This window comes from Pongo abelii, chromosome 8, assembly GCF_028885655.2.
Source record: "Pongo abelii isolate AG06213 chromosome 8, NHGRI_mPonAbe1-v2.0_pri, whole genome shotgun sequence".
In the NCBI taxonomy this organism is placed as follows: Eukaryota; Metazoa; Chordata; class Mammalia; order Primates; family Hominidae; genus Pongo; species Pongo abelii.
Genome location: NC_071993.2, coordinates 27362539 through 27382904, shown reverse-complemented (window position 1 = coordinate 27382904; position 20366 = coordinate 27362539). Strand labels below are relative to the sequence as shown.

The 20366-nt window shown below is 45.4% G+C and overlaps 1 protein-coding gene across 2 annotated transcripts; it reads left to right on the top strand.

Moving 5' to 3' along the window:
* Positions 1–13388: 13388 nt before the first annotated feature.
* Positions 13389–20019, top strand: LOC103891601 (amyloid beta A4 precursor protein-binding family B member 1-interacting protein-like). 2 transcript variants are annotated; one of them, XM_054523173.2, is made up of 5 exons: positions 13389–14519; positions 15628–15830; positions 16751–16854; positions 18594–18725; positions 19660–20019. In XM_054523173.2, the coding sequence occupies exons 3-5, from the start codon at positions 16778–16780 to the stop codon at positions 19988–19990; spliced, it is 540 nt and encodes a 179-aa protein (XP_054379148.1). In that variant the 5' UTR covers positions 13389–14519; positions 15628–15830; positions 16751–16777; the 3' UTR covers positions 19991–20019. The 2 variants fall into 2 exon arrangements, with proteins under 2 accessions (XP_054379148.1, XP_009243470.2); XM_009245195.3 differs by lacking the exon at positions 18594–18725 and having other exon boundaries at positions 13908–14519.
* Positions 20020–20366: the final 347 nt, after the last annotated feature.

The following is a 20366-nucleotide window of genomic DNA, read 5'->3' as shown; positions in this document are numbered from 1 at the left end:
AGGAACTTCATCACAGTGAGCAACATGAAAGCTCCTAGCAGCCAGCAATGGATGAAAGGTGGGGCAGGTCCACTGGCAAGGTGGGGCCTTGTGAGCCTGGTACTCGAGCTCTCAATTCCAAGTTAGGGGGACACATGCAAAGGATTCTGGGCCTGATTGTTTCCTGTAACCAGGATGCGGTCTGGTTGGCAGGGCAACTGGCCTTCACTTGGTGTCCTGTAGTGGGCACCCTCATTGATTGCCTTCGGTTAGTGCTCTCATTTGGTACCCTCAGTTGTTTCTCTTCAGTTGGTGGTCTTCAGTTGCTGGGCGGTGGGGGAAGGAGGATGAATCCATTTGTGCTGTCTTCTCCCCTAGTCACAGCTCTCAGGCTTGTTGCATCCAGGCCCTTCTAAAATAATCCAGGGATGTTGGCAGGATATTTTAGCAGACAAGTCAGCTCAGGGTATGTGGGTGGCAAGAGGTGCAGGCTGGTAGCACAGTGCCACCCCATGGCCCAGGGCTGCCCTTGCCAGCCATGCCTTTGCCAGGAAAAGGTGATAGTTGTTGAGCTCTGCAGACTTGGGGGGAAGCAAAGGCCCAAGCTTCCAGAGAAGAGCAGGGGTGGCCCATGGGGACCACAATGAACTGTCGCATGTGCACAAAAGCCAGCCCCAGTCAGGGCTAGTCCAAGGGTTTTGCACAGGCAGCCTGTGTCTCTGAGGTCTACGAGTATGCAGACAGTGAAGGTACAGGCCTAGATAAACAGGAGCAGAGGCGCCCTGAACACACTGTCCCCCAATGCCATCCGCAAGTGGGGCCAGCTCAGGGTGCAGTGGGTGAAGCTGTCCTGCACCTCTGGGATCCACAAAGTGGAGGTGGCAATAGCACCGGACCCCACTGCTTAGGAGCCTGTCCAATCGAATTTGGGAGCCAGCGAGTGTCCTGACTGCAGTACTTTCGCCACCAGAAGACGCCTAAAGGTAAGGAGGCTTCAGATACAACTTAAGTTTAGGAGCTCCTCCAGCTGCCACTGGCCCAAAGTTCCTCCAGATGCATCCAAAGCCTGGGGCTCCTCCCTCCTGCCCCTAGTTTGCTATGCTAAGCCCAGGCTCAAGCAGGAGGATTGGCTCTGCCTCACCTCCCCACCCCTTCTTTTTTCCCTGCTGTGTCCAGCCAGTTTCTTTCCTCCTACCTACCCCAATGCCCAGTTCTGGGCATTCTTCTTCTTCCCCTAGGCTGTCTGAAAAACCACGTTTTTAGAATACAAAATTTATGCTTCAGATTTCATTGCTGTAGAGGAAATGTCTGACAGCTCTTGTATTTAAACTTAGGTAGCTACATTGGGACTCACAATTTCATATCTTGAGTTCTAGGCTAGAGCCCTCTCTCCTAAGGCAATGTCAGAGGGTCAGAGGTACTCTTCTAGATTTTAATAATAAAAAAGGATTTTTTTTTTGTAGAGACAGGATCTCACTGTGTTGCCCAGGCTGGTCTTGAACTCCTGGCTTCAAGTGATCCACCCACCTTGGCGTCCCACTTTGCTGGCATGATAAGCAAGAACCACCAGCTAGAGCTGGCCTTTGGAAGTGCTCTAGCTTTGTGTGTTTTGGGCTAATCTTCCTGCACAGCTGTCAGTAAGATGTTCCTGCAGTATAGTTCCAAAGCTTTCTACACAAATTCAGTGGATCCTGTGATTTTTTTTACATGGAATAGCCTTTTTTTTTTTTTTTTTTTTTTGCAGAGAAACTAGACAATTCACAATTAGTAACCTAAGGCCTAGAAAATTGTGTTTCTTGATCAAAACAACTGTTTATAGATGCTTGTGGTCCAAAGATGTAGATTCCTAATCATGAAAAATAAGAAGTGATGTCCAGTACAGGCAACCAGGGATGGAGTTTAGGATTGTTCTGAGGCCATGAAAGCCGTTGAAATTCATCCATAGGAGGGCAGAAAAAGGGAATCCACATGTTTTGATCCCTCCATGTGCTGGGTATAACTGGGTCTTTGTAAAGGTGCCCCACCCTTGGTATCAGAGAGAACTGGATTTGAATCCCAGTTCCAACAATCATTACGAAGTGATGCTGAATGAGTTTTTAAATCATCTGAGCCTCAGTTTGCTCATCTCTAAAAGATGGGATTCTTACGAGGCTTGCATAAGTTTAGTGTGTAAAAATCTGGGATTAATGCCTGTAATTTAAAAGACAGGGTTGTTATGAGGCTTCAATAAGGTAAGTGTGTAAAAATCTGGACACTATGCCTTTAATTTTGTAATTGTGCAATATATGAAGGAGGATTATTTTTCTCTCCTTTAATTTTTAGAACAAGTTTATACAATTAGCATTATTCATATATTTAAGATAATCAAAGGACCAATAAGTTCAAATAAATCACCATACTCACAAAGCAGTTCACAATATATTTACTGGGTAATTGCTACTTAAAAGCAGCAATGATGATCACATTGAAAATCTTGTATTATGTGGCGGTTTTCTCTTCCATGAGCCTCTTCATTTGTGGAAACCATGGAGTCTAAGTTGCTCTATCAAAGTGTTCATTAGAAAATGTGATGTACTTAGTGCATAAATTTTAGAAAATTTCCACCGTTAGTCTTGTAAATTTAATTGAATATGTGTGTTTTGGATTATGAATATGAGTATGTATTGATATATGAATTAAGACTTGACATCATAGCTCATGGCAATGTTTTCTTCTGAAAACACCTGCCGAAATTTGTATTTTTTCTAGTTTCCAAAAAATCAGAGGAGATGGGTCAAGGTGGGTCTTTGAATGTCAGATAGTGCTTATGGGGTACATTGGCATAGAGTAGTTTCCGCATAATTTATATTCATAATTCACAGAGAGGAAACCTGAAAGTTGCTACCAGCTACTAATAAATGAAAGATGGGACAGGCAGCTGTGGGGGCAGAGCCTTGTGAGCCAGTGCCTGGACTCGCACAGCACGTCACAAATGGAAGGGCGGCGCGTGGGGGGAACTCAAGGCCTGATTGGTTCCTCCTAAGCAGGACGCGATCTGGTTGGCAGGGCAACCGGCCTTCAGTTAGTGCCTTCAGTGGGTGCCTTCAGTTGGTGGCATTTCATTGCTTTTCCTGGGGAGAAATGGCAGGTGCTCAGGTCTGCAGTCGTGGGGACAAGCGAAGGCCCAAGCTGCCTGAGAAGAGCAGAGTTGTCCAATGCGGACCAAGTTAACCTGTCGCACGTGCCCCAAAGCCAGCCCCAGACAGGGCCGGCACAGGGCTTCTGCGGAGCCGTCCTGAGGCTCTGACATCTATGAGTGGGTGGCCAGCAAAGGCCCAGGCCCCAGCACAGAGGAGCAGAGGTGCCCGGAACACGCTGTCCCTTAATGCCAGCCCCAAGCGGGGTCAGCTCAGGATGCGGTGTTTGGAGCTGTCCTGCAGCTCTGAGATCCACGAGGTGGCTGTGGGAGTAGCGCCAGACTCCACTAATTTGGAGCCTGCCCAGTCTGATTCGGCAGCCTTGACTAGCAGCACATTGGCACCAGAAGACGCCAAAAGGTAAGGAGGCGACAGATACCGCTTGGCCTTAGGAGCTCCTCTGGCCTTGCTCACCCAAGGTTCCCTGCAAAGGCATCCACAGCCTGGGGTTCCTCCCTCCTGCCCCTAGTTCGCTTTCCTAGGCCCAGGCCCTAAGCAGGAAGACTTGCTCTGACTGGACTCCCCACCCCTTCTTCTTTCCCTGTTGCATCCAGCCGGTTACTTTCCCTTGCCCTGCCCAAATGTCCACTTCTGGGTCCTCTTCTTCTTTTCCTCGGCTGGCCAAAAACTAAGTTTTCAAAATACAAATTGGATGCCACAGATTTCATTACGGTAGAGGAAATGTCTGACAGCTCTTGTATTTAAACTTAAGTAGCCGCATTGGGACTCCCAATTTCATATCTTGAGTTCTAGAGCAGAGCTCTCTCTCCTAAAGTAATGGCTGAGGGTTAGAGGTACTCTTCTTGATTCTAATAAGAAGAAATGATGTTTTGTAGAGACAGTGTCTCACTGTGTTGCCCAGGCTGGTCTCAAACCTTGGCCTCAAGTGATTCACCCATGTTGGCCTCCCACTTTGTTGGGATGACAGGCAAGAACCACCACACCTGGCCTTGGGAGGTGCTCCTGCTTTGTGTGCTTTGGCTGGTCTTCCTGCGCAGCTGTCAGTAAGATGTTCCTGCAGCATAGTTCCAAATCTTTCTGCACAAATTCAGTGGATGCTGTGATTTTTTTTTACATGGAATAGCCCCTTTATTTATTGCAGAGAAGCTGGACAATTCACACTTAGTAACATACGGCCTAGCAAATTTCATTTCTTGATCACCACACCTGTTAAAAGGTGATGCTTGTGGTCTAAATATGCAGATTCCTCACCATCCTCAAGGAAAAGGGAACCACTGCAAGGCAACCTGGGAAGGAGTTTAGGATTGTTCTGAGGCAGTGCAAGCCATTGAAATTCACACACGAGGGGGGAGAAAAGAGAATCCACATGTTTTGATCCCTCCATGTTCTGAGTATAACTTGGTCCTCCTTAACATGCACCATTTTTGGCATCAGAGAAAACTGGATTTGAATCCCAGTTCCATCACTCTTTGTGATGTGATGGTGAATGTGTTTTTAACTCATCTGAGCCTCAGTTTGCTCGTCTATAGAAGATGTGATTTTTATGAGGCTTCCATAAGGTAAGTGTGTAAAAACCATGGCAAAATGCTTGTAATTTAAAAGAGAAGGTTATTCTGAGGCTTCCATAAGGTAAGTGTGTAAAAACCATGGCAAAATGCGTGTAATTTGAAAGAGAAGGTTAGTATGAGGCTTCTATAAGGTAAGTGTGTAAAAGTCTGGACACAATGTCTACAATTTTTTAAGTGTTCAATAGGTGGAGAAGGATGATTATCTTTCTTTTTTTAAACCACTAATTTTTAGACCAAGTTTATAAAATTGGGGACACATATTTCTTAGACATCAGAAAGAGTAAATAAATCAGCGTAGTCACAAAGCAGTTCACAATACATTTACTGGGTAATTTCTAATTAACAGTAGCGATGATGGTCACGTTGAAAATCTCATATTTTTTGGTGGTCTTCTCTTATGTAAGCCTCTTGCTTTGTTGAAAGCATAGACTCTAAGCTGCTCTATCAAGTGAGTCTTAGAAAAATGTGATGTACTTAGTGTGTAAAGTTTAGAAAATTTCTTCTGTTAGTCTAGTTAATTTGAACATTTGTGTCATTTTCAAAAATATAAATCAAATATATGTGGATGGGATCTATATGTGTACATATGAAATATGACTTGATATTATAGGGTAGGCTCAGCTCATGGCAATATTTTTTTCTGAAAGCACCTGCAGAAATCACTCTTATTTCTAGTTTGTTAATGTTTCAGAAATTATGGGCGAAAGGGAGTTCTAGGAATCCCAGACGCTGCATGAGGTAGATTTGTTTCAGTAATTTTAGCATCATTCATTGTAAGGCGGTGATCCCTAGGAATTTCTTCTCAGTGAGAAACCTGAAAGGTCCTAGCAGCCAGCAATGAATGAAAGGTGGGGCGGGGCTGCTGGCAGAGTGGGGCCTTGTGAGCCATGTGCCTATGCTCTCAAGTTCCAAGTTGGTGGGGATGCATGCAGGGGATTCTGGACCTGATTGTTTCCTCTGAACCAGGATGTGGTCTGGTTGGTAGGGTAACTGGCCTTCACTTGGTGGCCTTCAGTGGGTGCCCTCATTGGTTGCCTTCATTTAGTGCCCTCAGTTGGTACTCTTCAGTTGGTGGTCCTCAATTGGTGGTCTTCAGTTGTTGGGTAGTGGTGGAAGGAGAATGAAACTGTGCTTTCTCCTCCCACAGTCACAGCTCTCAGGCTTGTTGCATCCAGGCCCTTCTAAAATAAACCAGACAGGTTGGCAGGTTTTTCTCAGCACACAAGTCAGCTCAGGGTATGGGGTTGATGGGGGTGTGGGCTGCTAGCACAGTGCTGCCCCATGCCCAGGGCTGCCCATGCCAGCCATGCCTTTGCCAGGAAGAGGTGATAGTTGTTGAGCTCTGCAGACTTGGGGACAAGCAAAGGCCCAAGCTGCCCGAGAAGAGCAGGGGTGCCCCATGGGGACCACACCGAACTGTCGCATGTGCACCAAAGCCAGCCTCAGTCAGGGCCGGCACAAGCATTCTGCAGCGCCAGCCTGTGGCTCTGACGTCTACAAATGTGCAGACAGTGAAGATGCAGGCTGCGATATATAGGAGCAGAGGCGCCTGGAACACACTGTCTGCCAATGCCAGCCTCAAGTGGGGCCAGCTCAGGGTGTGGTGGGTGAAGCCGTCCTGCAGCCCTGAGATCCATAAGATAGAGGTGGCAGTAGTGATGCACTTCACTGTATGAGCCTGCCCAATCGAATTTGGGAACCAGCGAGGGTCCTGACAACACGACATTGGCCGCCAGAGGATGCCAAAAGGTAGGGAGGCGACTGATACTTCTAAAGTTTAGGAGCTCCTCTGGCTGTTCCTGGCCCAAGGGTCCCCAGGAGGCATCCAAAGCCTCAGTTTTCTCATCTGTAAACGATGTGATTGTTATGAGGCTTCCATAAGGTAAGTGTGTAAGAACCATGGAAAAATGCTTGTAACTTAAAAGAGAGGGTTTCTATGAGGCTTCCATAAGGTAAGTGTGTAAAAATCTGGACACAATACGTATAATTTTTAAGTGCTCAGTATATGGAGAAGGGGGATTATTTTTTCTCATCTAATTTTTACAATGAATTTATAAGATTGGTGACACTCATATTTCTTAGACAATGTAACCAGTGATCAGAAAGAATACATAGATAAAGTCACAAAGCGGTTCACAATACATTTACTGGGTAATTTCTAGTTAACAGTAGCAATGATGATCACATTGAAAACTTTCTATTATGTGGTGGTTTTCACTTACATAATCCTCTTGGTGTTTTTGAAACCATAGATTCTAAGTTGCTCTACCAAAGTGATTATTAGAAAACTGTGATGTACTTAGTGTCTAAATTTTAGAAAACTTCTTCTGTTATTCTTGTTAATTTGATTGAGCATGTGTGTTATTTTCAAAAATGTAAATGGAATATATATTGATCGGATTTATATGTGTATATATGAGATATGACTTGACGTTATAGAATAGGCTTAGCTGATGGCAATGTTTTTTTCTGAAAGCACCTGCAGAAATCTCTCGTATTTCTAGTTTGTTAATGTTTCAGAGATTATGTGGGAAAGGGGGTTCTAGGAATCCCAGACACTGCGTGAGGCACATTTGGTTTCAGTAATTTTAGCATCATTCATTGTAAGGTGATGATCCCTAGCAACTTCTTCACAATGAGAAACCTGAAAGGTCCTAGCAGCCAGCAATGAATGAAAGGTGGGGCGGGGCCGCTGGCAGGGCGGGGCCTTGTGAGCCATGTGCCTGTGCTCTCAAGTCCGAAGTTTGTGGGGATGCATGCAGGGGATTCTGGCCCTGATTGTTTCCCCAGAACCAGGATGCGTTCTGGTTGGCAGGACAACTGGCCTTCACTTGGTGGCCTTCAGTGGGTGCCCTCATTGGTTGCCTTCGTTTAGTGCCCTCAGTTGGTACCCTCAGTTGTTTCTCTTCAGTTGGTGGTCCTCAGTTGTTGGGCAGTGTTGGAAGGAGGATGAATCCATTTGTGCTCTCTCCTCTCCCAGTCACAGCTCTCAGTTCTTGTTGCATCCAGGCCCTTCTAAAATAAAGCAGACAGGTGGCAGGATTTTTTTAGCAGACAAGTCAGCTCAGGGTACAGGGCTGAAGCAGGGTGCGGGATGCTAGTGCAGTGTCGCCTCATGGCCCAGGGCTGCCCGTGCCAGCCATGCTTTTGGAAGGAAGAAGTGATAGGTGCTGAGCTCTGCAGACTTGGGACAAACGAAGGCTCAAGCTGCCCGAGAAGAGCAGGGTTGCCCCATGGGTCCCACACTGAACTGTCGCATGTACACCAAAGCCAGTCCCAGTAAGGGCTGGCACAAGTGTTCTGCAGAGCCAGCCTGTGGCTCTGACATCTACGAGTGTGCATACAGTGAAGGTGCAGGCTGCGATATACAGGACCACAGGCACCCGGAACATGCTGCCCCCAGTGCCATCCACAAGCGGGGACAGCTCAGGGTGCGGTGAGTGAAGCCGTCCTGCACCTCTGGGATCCATGAGGTGGAGGTGGCAGTATCGCCCGACTCCACTGCTTTGGAGCCTGCCCAGTCGAATTTAGGATCCAGTGAGGGACCTGACAGCAGCAGATTGGCAACCAGAAGACGCCCAAAGGTAGGGAGGCAATGGATACTACTTAAGTTCAGAAGATCCTCTTGCTGTTGCTGGCCCAAGATTCCCCCAGAGGCATCCAAAGCCTCAGTTTTCTCATCTGTAAAAGACATGATTCTTTTGAGGTTTCCATAAGTTAAGTGTAAAAAGCATGGCAAAATGCTTGTAATTTAAAAGAGAGGGTTTCTATGAAGCTTCTATATGGTAAGTGTGTAAAAACCTGGACACAATACCTATAATTTTTTAACTGTTCAGTATGTGGAGAAGGAGGATTATTTTTTCTCATCTAATTTTTAGAGTAAGTTTATAAAATTGTTGATACTCATATTTCTTAGACAATCTAACCAATCATCAGAAAGAATAAATAGATAACCAAGGTCACAAAGCTATTCACAATGCATTCACTGGGTAATTTCTAGTTCAAAATGGCAATGATTTTCACATTGAAAATTTTGTATTATGTGGTGATTTTTCTCTTACATAATCCTCTTGGTGTTTTGAAACCACAGATTCTTAGTTGCTCTATCAAAGTGATCATTAGAAAAATGTGATTTACTTACTGTATAAACGTTAGAAAATGTCTTCTGTTAGTCTTGTTAATTTGATTGAACATATGTGTTATTTTCAAAAATGTAAATCGAATATATGTGGATTGGATATATATGTGCAGGTATGAAATATGACTTGACATTTTAGAGTAGGCTTAGCTCATCGCAATGTTTTTCTCTGAATGCATGTACAGAAATCTCTCTTATTTCCAGTTTGTTAATGTTTTAGAGATTATGGGGGAAAGGGGATTCTATGAGTGCAAGACACTGCATGAGGCAGATTTGGTTTCAGTAATTTTAGCATCATTCATTGTAAGGTGATGATCCCTAGGAATTTCTTCTCATTGAGAAACCTGAAATGTCTTAGCAGCCAGCAATGAATGAAATGTGGGGCGGGGCCTCTGGCAGGGTGTGACCTTGTGAGCCATATGCCTGTGCTCTCAAGTCCCAAGTTTGTGGGGATGCATGCAGGGGATTCTGGACCTGATTGTTTCCTCTGAACCAGGAAGCGGTCTGGGTGGCAGGACAACTGGCCTTCACTTGGTGGCCTTCAGTGGGTGTCCTCATTTGTTGCCTTCGGTTAGTGCCCTCAGTTGGTACCCTCAGTTGTTTCTCTTCAGTTGGTGGTCCTCAATTGGTTGTCTTCAGTTGTTGGGCAGTGGTGGAAGGAGGATGAAACTGTGCTTTCTCCTCCCCCAGTCACAGCTCTCAGGCTTGTTGCATCCAGGCCCTTCTAAAATAAACCAGACAGGTTGGCAGGTTTTTCTCAGCACACAAGTCAGCTCAGGGTACGGGGTTGATGTGGGGTGTGGGCTGCTAGCGTAGTGCTGCCCCATGGCCCAGGGCTGCCCGTGTCAGCCATGCTTTTGGAAGGAAGAAGTGATAGGTGTTGAGCTCCGCAGACTTGGGACAAGCGAAGGCTCAAGCTGCTCGAGAAGAGCGGGGGTGCCTCATGGGGACCACACTGAACTGTCACATGTGCACCAAAGCCAGCCTCAGTCAGGGCCAGCACAAGCATTCTGCAGAGCCAGCCTGTGGCTCTGACGTCTACAAACGTGCACACAGCAAAGATGCAGGCTGCGATATATAGGAGCAGAGGCTCCCGGAACACTCTGTCCCCCAATGCCAGCCTCAAGTGGAGCCAGCTCAGGGTGTGGTGGGTGAAGCCGTCCTGCAGCTCTGCGATCTATAAGATAGAGGTGGCAGTAGTGATGCACTTCACTGTATGGAGCCTGCCCAATTGAATTTGGGAACCAGCGAGGGTCCTGACAACACTACATTGGCCGCCAGAAGATGCTAAAAGGTAGGGAGGCGACTGATGCTGCTAAAGTTTAGGATCTCCTCTGGCCGTTCCTGGCCCAAGGTTCCCCCAGAGGCATCCAAAGCCTCAGTTTTCTCATCTGTAAACGATGTGATTGTTATGAGGCTTCCATAAGGTAAGTGTGTAAGAACCATGGCAAAATGCTTGTAACTTAAAAGAGAGGGCTTCTCTGAGGCTTCCATAAGGTAAGTGTGTAAAAATGTGGACACAATACCTATAATTTTTTAAGTGTTCAGTATATGGAGAAGGGGGATTATTTTTTCTCACCTAATTTTTACAATGAATTTATAAGATTGGTGACACTCATATTTCTTAGACAATGTAACCAATGATCAGAAAGAATAAATAGATAATTAAAGTCACAAAGCAATTCACAATGCATTCATTGGGTAATTTCTGGTTAAAACAAGCTAATTTCCGGTTAAAACTAGCAATGATGATCACATTGAAAACTTTCTATTATGTGGTGGTTTTCACTTACATAATCCTCTTGGTGTTTTTGAAACCATAGATTCTAAGTTGCTCTACCAAAGTGATCATTAGAAAACTGTGATGTACTTAGTGTCTAAATTTTAGAAAACTTCTTCTGTTATTCTTGTTAATTTGATTGAGCATGTGTGTTATTTTCAAAAATGTAAATGGAATATATATTGATCGGATTTATATGTGTATATATGAGATATGACTTGACGTTATAGAATAGGCTTAGCTGATGGCAGTGTTTTTTTCTGAAAGCACCTGCAGAAATCACTCTTATTTCTAGTTTGTTAATGTTTCAGAGATTATGGGGGAGAGGGCGTTCTAGGAATCCCGGACACTGCGTGAGGCATATTTGGTTTCAGTAATTTTAGCATCATTCACTGTAAGGTGATGATCCCTAGGAACTTCTTCACAATGAGAAACCTGAAAGGTCCTAGCAGCCAGCAATGAATGAAAAGTGGGGTGAGGCCGCTGGCAGGGCGGGGCCTTGTGAGCCATGTGCCTGTGCTCTCAAGTTCCAAGTTTGTGGGGATGCATGCAGGGGATTCTGGCCCTGATTGTTTCCCCTGAACCAGTATGCGTTCTGGTTGGCAGGGCAACTGGCCTTCACTTGGTGGCCTTCAGTGGGTGCCCTCTTTGGTTGCCTTCGTTTTGTGCCCTCGGTTGGTACCCTCAGTTGGTTCTCTTCAGTTGGTGGTCTTCAGTTGTTGGGCAGTGTTGGAAGGAGGATGAATCCATTTGTGCTCTCTCCTCTCCCAGTCACAGCTCTCAGGCTTGTTGCATCCAGGCCCTTCTAAAATAAAGCAGACAGGTGGCAGGATTTTTTTAGCAGCCAAGTCAGCTCAGGGTACAGGGCTGAAGCAGGGTGCGGGATGCTAGTGCAGTGTCGCCTCATGGCCCAGGGCTGCCCGTGCCAGCCATGGCTTTGCCAGGAAGAGGCGATAGGTGTTGAGCTCTGCAGACTTGGGGGCAAGCAAAGGCTCAAGCTGTCCAAGAAGAGCAGGGGTGCCCCATGGGGCCCACACTGAACTGTTGCATGTGCACCAAAGCCAGCCCCAGTCAGGGCTGGCACAAGCATTCTTCAGGCCAGCCTGTGGCTCTGACATCTACGAGTGTGCATACAGCGAAGGCACAGGCTGCGATATACAGGACCACAGGCACCCCGAACACGCTGTCCCCCACTGCCAGCCGCAATCGGACTATCTCAGGGTGCGGTGGGTGAAGTTGTCCTGTAGCTCTGAGATCCATGATATGGATGTGCAGGACCCCACTGCTTTGGAGGCTGCCCAATCGACTATGGGAGCCAGCGAGTGTCCTGACAGCAGCACATTGGCCACCAGAAGACACCAAAAGGTAGGGAGGTGACGGATACCATTTATATACAGGAGCTCCTCTGGCTGCTGATGGCCCACATTTCCCCCAGAGGCATCCAAAGCCTCAGTTTTCTCATCTATAAAAATGTGATTGTTATGAGGCTTCCATAAGGTGTGTAAAAACCATGGCAAAAATGTTTGTAATTTAAAAGAGGGGTTTCTATGAGGCTTCTATAAGGTAAGTGTGTAAAATCTGGACACAATACCTATAATTTAGGTCACTGTAACCTCTGCCTCCTGGGTTCAAGCGATTCTCCTGCCTTATCCTCCCGATTAGAGGCATGCGCCATCATGCCTGACTAATGTTGTTCTTTTTAGGAGAGACGGGGTTTTACCATGTTAGTCAGGCTGGTCTCGAACTCCAGACCTCAGGTGATCTGCTCACCTTTGCTTCCCTAAGTACTGGGATTACAGGTGTGAGCCACCATCCCCAGCCAAAAATTTCATTCCTTGATCAACAAACCTGTTTCTAAGGAGACGCTTGTGGTCTAAATATGCAGATTCCCAGTCATTACCAAGAAGAAGGGAATAACTGCAAGGCAACCTCGGAGGGAGTTTAGGATTGTTCTGAGGCTGTGAAAGCCATTGAAATTCACACATAAGAGGATAGAGAAAGGGAATCCACATGTTTTGATCCCTCCATGTACTGGGTATAACTTGGTCTTCGTTAAGTTTGCACCACCTTTGGCGTCAGAGAGAACTGGATTTGAATCCCAGTTCCAACACTCATTACGATGTGATCATGAATGTGTTTCTAACTCCTCAGAACCTCCCTTTGCTTATCTATAAAAGAGGGGATTCTTATGAGGCTTCCGTAAGGTAAATGAGTAAAAATTTGGGTGGACAAAATGCCTGTAATTTAAAAGATAGGGTTGTTATGAGGCTTCGATAAGGTAAGTGTGTAAAAATCTGGACACAGTGCCTATAATTTTGTTAGTGTTCAATATATAGAGATGGATTATTTTTCTCTCATTTAAGTTCTAGAGTAAGTTTATAAAATGGTGTTACTCATATTTTTGAAAAAATCAAACCAAGGATCACAAAGATTAAATGAGTCACCATAGTCACAAAGCAGTTCACAATACATGTCCTGGGTAATTGACAGTTAAAAGTAGCAATGATGATCACATTTAAAATAGTGAATTATGTGGTGCTTTTCTCTTATGTAAGCCTCTGTTTGTTGAAGCCATAGATTCTAAGTTGCTGTATCAAAATGATCACTAGAAAACTGTGATATACTTAGTGTATACATTTTAGAAAATGTCTTCTATTACTCTTGTTAATTTGATTGAATAATGTGTTATTTTCAAAATTGTAAATGGAATATGTGTGGATTGAATATATATGTATATATATATATGAAATATGATTTGTCATTATAGTGTAGGCGTAGTTCATGGCAATGTGTTTTTCTGAAAGCAGCTGCAGAAATCTTTTTTTAGTTTGTAAAAATCTCAGAGGTTATGGGGGAAAGCGGGGTTCTATGAATCCCAGATAATACATGAGGCGGATTTGGTTTCAGTAATTTTAGCATCATTTATTGTAAGGTGATGATCCCTAGGAACTTCATCACAGTGAGCAACCTGAAAGCTCCCAGCAGCCAGCAATAAATGAGATGTGGGACAAGTCCACTGGCAGGGCGGGGACCTTAAGAACCTGGTGCTTGAGCTCCCAATTCCAAGTTGGGGGGACACATGCAAAGGATTCTGGGCCTGATTGTTTCCTCTAACCAGGATACAGTCTGGTTGGCAGGGCAACTGGCCTTCACTTGGTGGCCTTCAGTGGGTGTCCTCATTGTTTGCCTTTGGTTAGTGCCCTCAGTTGGTACCCTCAGTTGTTTCTCTTCAGCTGGTGGTCCTCAGTTGGTGGTCTTCAGTTGTTGGGCGGTGGGGGAAGGGGGATGAATCCGTTTGTAGTCTCTCCTCCCCAAGCCACTGCTCTCAGGCTTGTTGCATCCAGGCCCTTCTAAAATAAACCAGACAGGTTGGCAGGTTTTTTTTTTAGCAGACAAGTCAGCTCAGAATACGGGGGTGACAGGGGGTGTGGGCTGCTAGTGCAGTGCCACCCCATGGCCCAGGGCTGCCCGTGCCAGCCATGCTTTTGCCAGAAAGAGGTGATACGTGTTGAGCCCTGCAGACTTGGGGGCAAGCGAAGGCCCAAGCTGCCTGAGAAGAGTAGGGGTGACCCATGGGGCCCACACTGAACTGTTGCATATGCACCAAAGCCAGCCCCAATTGACAAAAGGGTTCGCAGAGCCAACCTGTGGCTCTGACATCTACCAGCATGCAGACTGTGAAGACGCAGGCCGCGATATACAGGAGCAGAGGCGCCCAGAACACGCTGTCCCCCAATGCCAGCCACAAGCAGGGCTATCTTAGGGTGTGATGGGTGAAGCTGTCTTGCAGCTCTGAGATCCACAAGGCAGAGGCAGCAGTAGCGTTGGACTCCACTGCTTTGGAGGCTGCCCAGTCAAATTTGGGAACCAGCAAGAGTCCTGACAGCAGCACACTGGCCACCAGAAGACATCCAAAGGTAGGGAGGCGGCAGATACTGCTTAAGTTCAGGAGCTCCTCTGGCCATTGCTGACCCAAGTTTCCCCCAGAGACATCCACAGCCTGGGGCTCCTTCCTCCTGCCCGGAGTTTGCTTTCCTATGCCCAGGCCCCAAGCAGGAGGGCTGGCTCTGCCTCAAGTCCTGATCCCTTCTTCTTTCCCTGCTGTTTCCAGCCGGTTTCTTACTTTCCTCCTACCTACCCCAATGCCCAGTTCTGTTTCTTCCTCTTCTTCCCCCAGGCTGGCTGAAAACTAAGTTTCAAAATACAAAATGCATGCTACAGATTTCATTGCTGTAGATGAAATGCTGACAGCTTTTCTATTTAACTCTGGTTGTTCTCTTCATTTCTTTAAACGTTAGAATAATTAAGCCTCATGATAGATGTGCCTTTGTAACTTGAAAGTACAACACTCAATTTTCACAATTAAAAAAAATTTTAAATTTTTCTTTTCATAAATTTTTGGCAAACAGGTAGTATTTAGTTATTGAATAACTCCTTTAGTGGAGATTTGTGAGATTTTGGTAACCAATCACCCAAGCAGTACACACGGAATCCAATTTGTAGTCTCTTATCTTTCTCCCCCTTCCCACCATTTTCCCCTGAGTATGATTCTTTTTTTTGAGCCTGAGTCTCATTCTGTCACCCAGGCTGGAATGCTATGTCACGATGTCAGCTTGCTGCAACCCTTGCTTCCCGAATTCATGTGGTCCTCCTGCTTCAGCCTCCCAAGTAGCTGGGATTAGAGGCACGGGTCATGACGCCCGACTACATTTTTTGTATTTTTAGTAATGACTGGGTTTCACCAAATTGGCCAGTCTGTCCTTGAACTCCTGACCTCAAGTGATGCGCCTGCCTTGGCCTCCGCTAGGGCTGCGATTACAGAAATGAGCCACCAGAACCCAGCCAAATATTCCCCACTGTCTTTTTTTTCTTTTTTTCCTAATCTCCTAAAGTCATTCTTTGAGTTGTCATGTAGATTAATAGGTTTCTCAAATTACTGGAAAACTAGTTGAAGAAATAAACAGGCAGTTTGTGATTATTAGAACAGTGGTGCTGAGCATGGCTAAAGCATCTCTGCATTCACAGCGAGAGGAGCGGAAGACCTTCTGGTGTGGGCTGGGCGGCAATTAACTTGCAGGACAAACAGCCCAGGTGTGGAGAGGCGGCCACCCTTGGCGGGATCCTTTCTAAGCAGCTGAGAAATCAATGTAGAGCTTCTTCTGTCTGATTCTGTAACAACTGCAAACCTTCCATGAGTCAAGCTTTCTGTCAAAAGGACAAATTAAAAGGCAAGAAAATAAAATCGTAATACCAGGACTTTTGGGGAAAACAAAAAAACTCACATCTAATTCCAGATTATTTCCATTGTTTCTGTGTCCAATGTACTCTTTTGTTGTTGTTGTTGTTGTTGTTGCTGCTGCTGTTGTTGAGACTGAGTCTCACCCTGTCACCAGGCTGGAGAGCAGTGGTGTGATCTCGGCTCACTACAACCTCCGCCTCCCAGGTTCAAGCGATACTTGTGCCTCAGCCTACTGAGTAGCTGGGACTACAGGCATGCGCCACCACGCCCAGCTAATTTTTGTATTTTTAGTAGAGACGGGGTTTCACCATGTTGGCCAGGATGGTCTTGAGCTCCTGACCTCGTGATCTGCCTGCTTCCTCCTCCCAAAGTGCGGGGATTAGAGGCGTGAGCCACCGCACTCAGTCCAATATACTCTTTGTTGAGGACAATGTTCAAAAGTTGTTCCTGTACTCAGCACGGTATGAAACTAGATAAATACATTTTAGGGAAATCAATAATACAATTTTTTTAAAAGAAAATTGGTTTTCAAGGTTTATTCTTCAATTATTGAAACGTTTTCAAAAGTAAAACATACGATTCCTCTCCACGATCCCAATTAATCCAGACCCTCGTCAGTGGGCTTTATCAAATACCGTACTCACCTTCCTGAATCTTTTGCTGAATCTCATATAAAGTTTTGTCACAGAACCTCAGATTTTTCATACGGTTTTGTGTACCATGTCATACCTGTGAATTGCTTCCTTTGCTCTGTTTTTATTTCCTTTTTTTTTTTTTTTTTGGTAAGAAGTAGCCAGGAAGTATCTTTCTTTGCTTTATAGATGTAAACTGCTTTGTACTTTCAGATTAACTTTCAAGAATGTTGAAAATTCTTTTCTCACTCATCTTTTCTCACTTCCTCCCTCTCAGGACCTATAAAAGGCATCACCCAGCCCAATGGACAGATGCCCCGGGCTGCACATTCTGTCAGTGCTGTTCTGGAAAAGGCCCAAACACATGCTGAAACATCGAAGGTAAAACCAGCAAGTAGCTGACATACATTCCATCCAGCCGTCCCCCAAAGCCCATGTTCTCAACCATTCGCATTGTTCCAATAACTGCTCTTTTAAAAATAGAAAACACGCGGTGGCTCACGCCTGTAATCCCAGCACTTTGGGAGGCTGATGCGGGCGGATCACGAGGTCAGGAGATGGAGACCACGGTGTAACCTCGTCCCTACTAAAAATACGAAAAAAAAAAAAAAATTAGCCGGGCTTGGTGGTGAGAGCCTGTAGTCTTAGCTGCTTGGGAGGCTGAGGCCGGGGAATGGCATAAACCCGGGAGGCGGAGCTTGCAGTGAGCCGAGATCGCGCTACTGCGCTCCAGCCTGGGGCGACAGAGCGAGACTTCATCTCACAAAGAAAAAAAAAAAAAAAAAAAAAAAAGAGAAAACAGGCTGGGTACGGTGGCTCACGCCTGTAATTCCAGTACTTTGGGAGGCCAAAACAGGAAAATTGCTTGAGCTCCAGAGTTCCAGACCAGCCTGGGCAACAGAACAAGGGCTCATCTCTACTAGAAATTAAAAGATTAGCCAGGCTTGGTGGTGTGCACTTGTGGTCCTAGCTACTTGGGTAACTGAGGTGTTTGAATTGCTTGAGCCCAGGATTTCAAGGCTGCAGTGCTGTGATCACACCACTGCACTCCAGCCTACGTGATAGATAAAGACCTTGTCTTAAAAAAGATAAAAAAGGGTTACATTAAAAATGTGCATTTTCTATTTTCCCCATTAATGTCCTACATACATCCCCAGAGTGATGGAGGAGAAAATACATTGTAAAATAATAGCCAATAGGTATGACATCCTCCATAACATTTTTTCAACCGAATAGATCAATGAGGATTCACTTAAATCTATCTTAAAATCATAGCTAATAATTATGATTTAGTTACTTATCTAGTTCAAAACCTCTTGGTTGATTGTATAAATTCTGTTGAGTATTTCTCATGTGTGATTCAAAACAACCTTAAATAACTGTGACAATAGCATATCACCCAGCTAGGACAGGCAGGGTGCTTCACTTTAGCAGTTTTTCACTTCTTTCCCCCCTTCATTTTGTCCATCAGTCAGTGGTGAAAACAATTACATCTTAGTATTTATTGAACTTCTTATAATTTTGACAACCACTGCAGGCCTGTAAAAGTTGTATTTCTTTAATGTTCTCATTATCTTCTCAAGCCTGTGCTTCTCATGCAATGTGCTTTCAGCTATTGCTATTTTCATTATTTCTACAATGCCAATCGAAGGAAAGCACTTAAAAATGCTGAAAGAAATAAAAGAATCCGAGAATAGAAATCACTTAACTATATGTGAACATCAATACCCAAGCTACCTGCTCAGAAATTTTTTAAAAAGGAAAAAGTACATCGCCAGTTAATTAGCTTATCATGCTAAGTAAATAAACTAAATAAAATAGAAACTAAATCACAAGGCACTTTGTTAGAAAGAAAATTTCCAGATTTAATCTTCAGTGGTAAGAAGCTGTTAAGCAGAGGAAGAAATAAACTGGAACCCTGATGAAATGTAAATTCGAATGATAATTACCACTAAAACAGAGGGATTCAATCCAGCTGCCTGGGGATGTTTCATTATATAAATACAAGTTATTATAATGTATTTCAGTATTGGCAGGGGAAGGGCTATGCCTCTAATAGACTTTAGCCAAATTTGGCATTCTGGTTTCTACCAAAACACGCTGATGATTTTTCTTTTCAGAACTCATATATATACATCTCATTTGGTCTCATCACAATCTGAGACACAGGTCATAATAGGGACTACGGGGCTCATTTTATACCCGGTGAACCAGCCAACTTTCATGCAGTTGAGAAAAGGTAAACTGTCCAGGTGAGATGGCTCCACCTGTAATTTGGGAGGCCGAGGTGGGCAGATCACTTGAGCCCGGGAGTTGGAGACCAGCCTGAGCAACATGGCAAAAAACCATCTCTACAAAAAATACAAAAATTAGCTGGGCATGGTGGCACATGCTTGTCATCCCAGTAACTCAGGAGGCTGAGGCATGAGGATCACTGAGCCCTCGAGGCAGAGGTTGCAGTGAGTCGAGCTTGCACCACTGAACTCCAGCCTGGGTGACACAGCGAGATCCTGTCACAAAAAAAAAAAAAAAAAGCCAGGTGTGGTGACTCGTGCTTGTAATTCCAGCACTTTGGGAGGCGGAGGCAGAGGCAGGCAGATCATGAGGTCAGGAGTTCGAGACCAGCCTGACCAACATGGTGAAACCCCATCTCCACTAAAAATACAAAAATTAGCTGGACGTGGTGGCCAGCACCTGTAGTTCCAGCTACTCAGGAGGCTGAGGCAGGAGAATCACTTGAACCCAGGAGGCAGAGGTTGCAGTGAGCTGAGATGGCGCCACTGCACTCCAGCCTGGGTGACAGAGCAAGACTCCGTCTCAATAATAATAATGTTAAAGGCCATTTAGAGTCATTTCCCTATGCGAGAGCGAAGATGAGCTCATGAACAACCAGGGGTCTCAGTGACTGAGGGACGGAGGCTCCCCAGGGGGCAGACAGAGACCTCGCCTATCTATGGCATGGTCCTGTCCACTGGGGCTGTTCTGTCAAGAATAAAGAATGCTACTCACGAGACTGAGGTGGGAGGATCGCTTGAGCTCAGTAGATGGAGGCTGCAGTGAGCCCAGATCGCGCCATTGCACTCAGGCTGGGCGACAGAGTGAGACCCTGTCTCCATTAATTAATGACAATAAATTTAAAATTTCAAAAATTTTAAAATAATGAATGCTGCTGTCGCTTGGTTACAGGATAAGAAGCCAGCCCTCGGGAACCGCCAGGAGCGCCCCGGGTCCCGCAAGGCCCCAAGTCCAGCCTGCCCCGCCTCCTCTGGTGCAGAGGTCCTGGGACACCAGAAGCAGCCCCGCCACGCTCCCCAAGGCCAAGAACACAGGTGGCAGGGGCTTCTCCGCCCTGCCAGACGACTTCCTGCCGCCACCTCCACCGCTGCCACCCCTGGACGACCCAGAGCTCCCGCCGCCCCTGGACTTCGTGCTCCCTCCCCCCGCGGTCGCCAAGAGGCCTCCTATGCCCCACCCCCGCAAGAGACACGAAGAATCAATGTTCAGAAGCAGCAAATGAATAAAATAAATGAATAAAAGTTAAACGTTCTACGTATGGTATTTCTATAAGGATTATTGGGTCAGTCGATCTTGAGGTCAATACTATAATTAAAAATAGCTTTCACCATCCCATGCCTTCTTAAGTCTTGGTGATCTTAGATTTTCATCTCTACCTCTGCGACCTTCAGAATTTTCAGGAAAATCGAGAGAGGAAAACGAGAAAATATGACCAGTAGAGCCTGTTCCCTTGCTCTGAGATTCACGTTGCTTGATTGATTGGAGCCCTGGACACAGGCTGTTTTGGTTTTGCTTTTTTTAATGCTTGAATAACAGTAGTTAAAAAAAAAGTTCTTTAGATAGTTTTTGAATTCTCTATTATTACAATGCTGTTAGTA

What these genes read in the sequence shown, in the direction of transcription:
- LOC103891601 (XM_054523173.2), top strand. Translation starts at nt 16,778, where the DNA reads ATGGACAGATGCCCCGGGCTGCACATTCTGTCAGTGCTGTTCTGGAAA. An exon ending in CACATGCTGAAACATCGAAG is followed by an intron (nt 16,855 to 18,593) that starts GTAAAACCAGCA and finishes TTTTCTTTTCAG; the next exon opens with AACTCATATATATACATCTC. An exon ending in AGAAAAGGTAAACTGTCCAG is followed by an intron (nt 18,726 to 19,659) that starts GTGAGATGGCTC and finishes GCTTGGTTACAG; the next exon opens with GATAAGAAGCCAGCCCTCGG.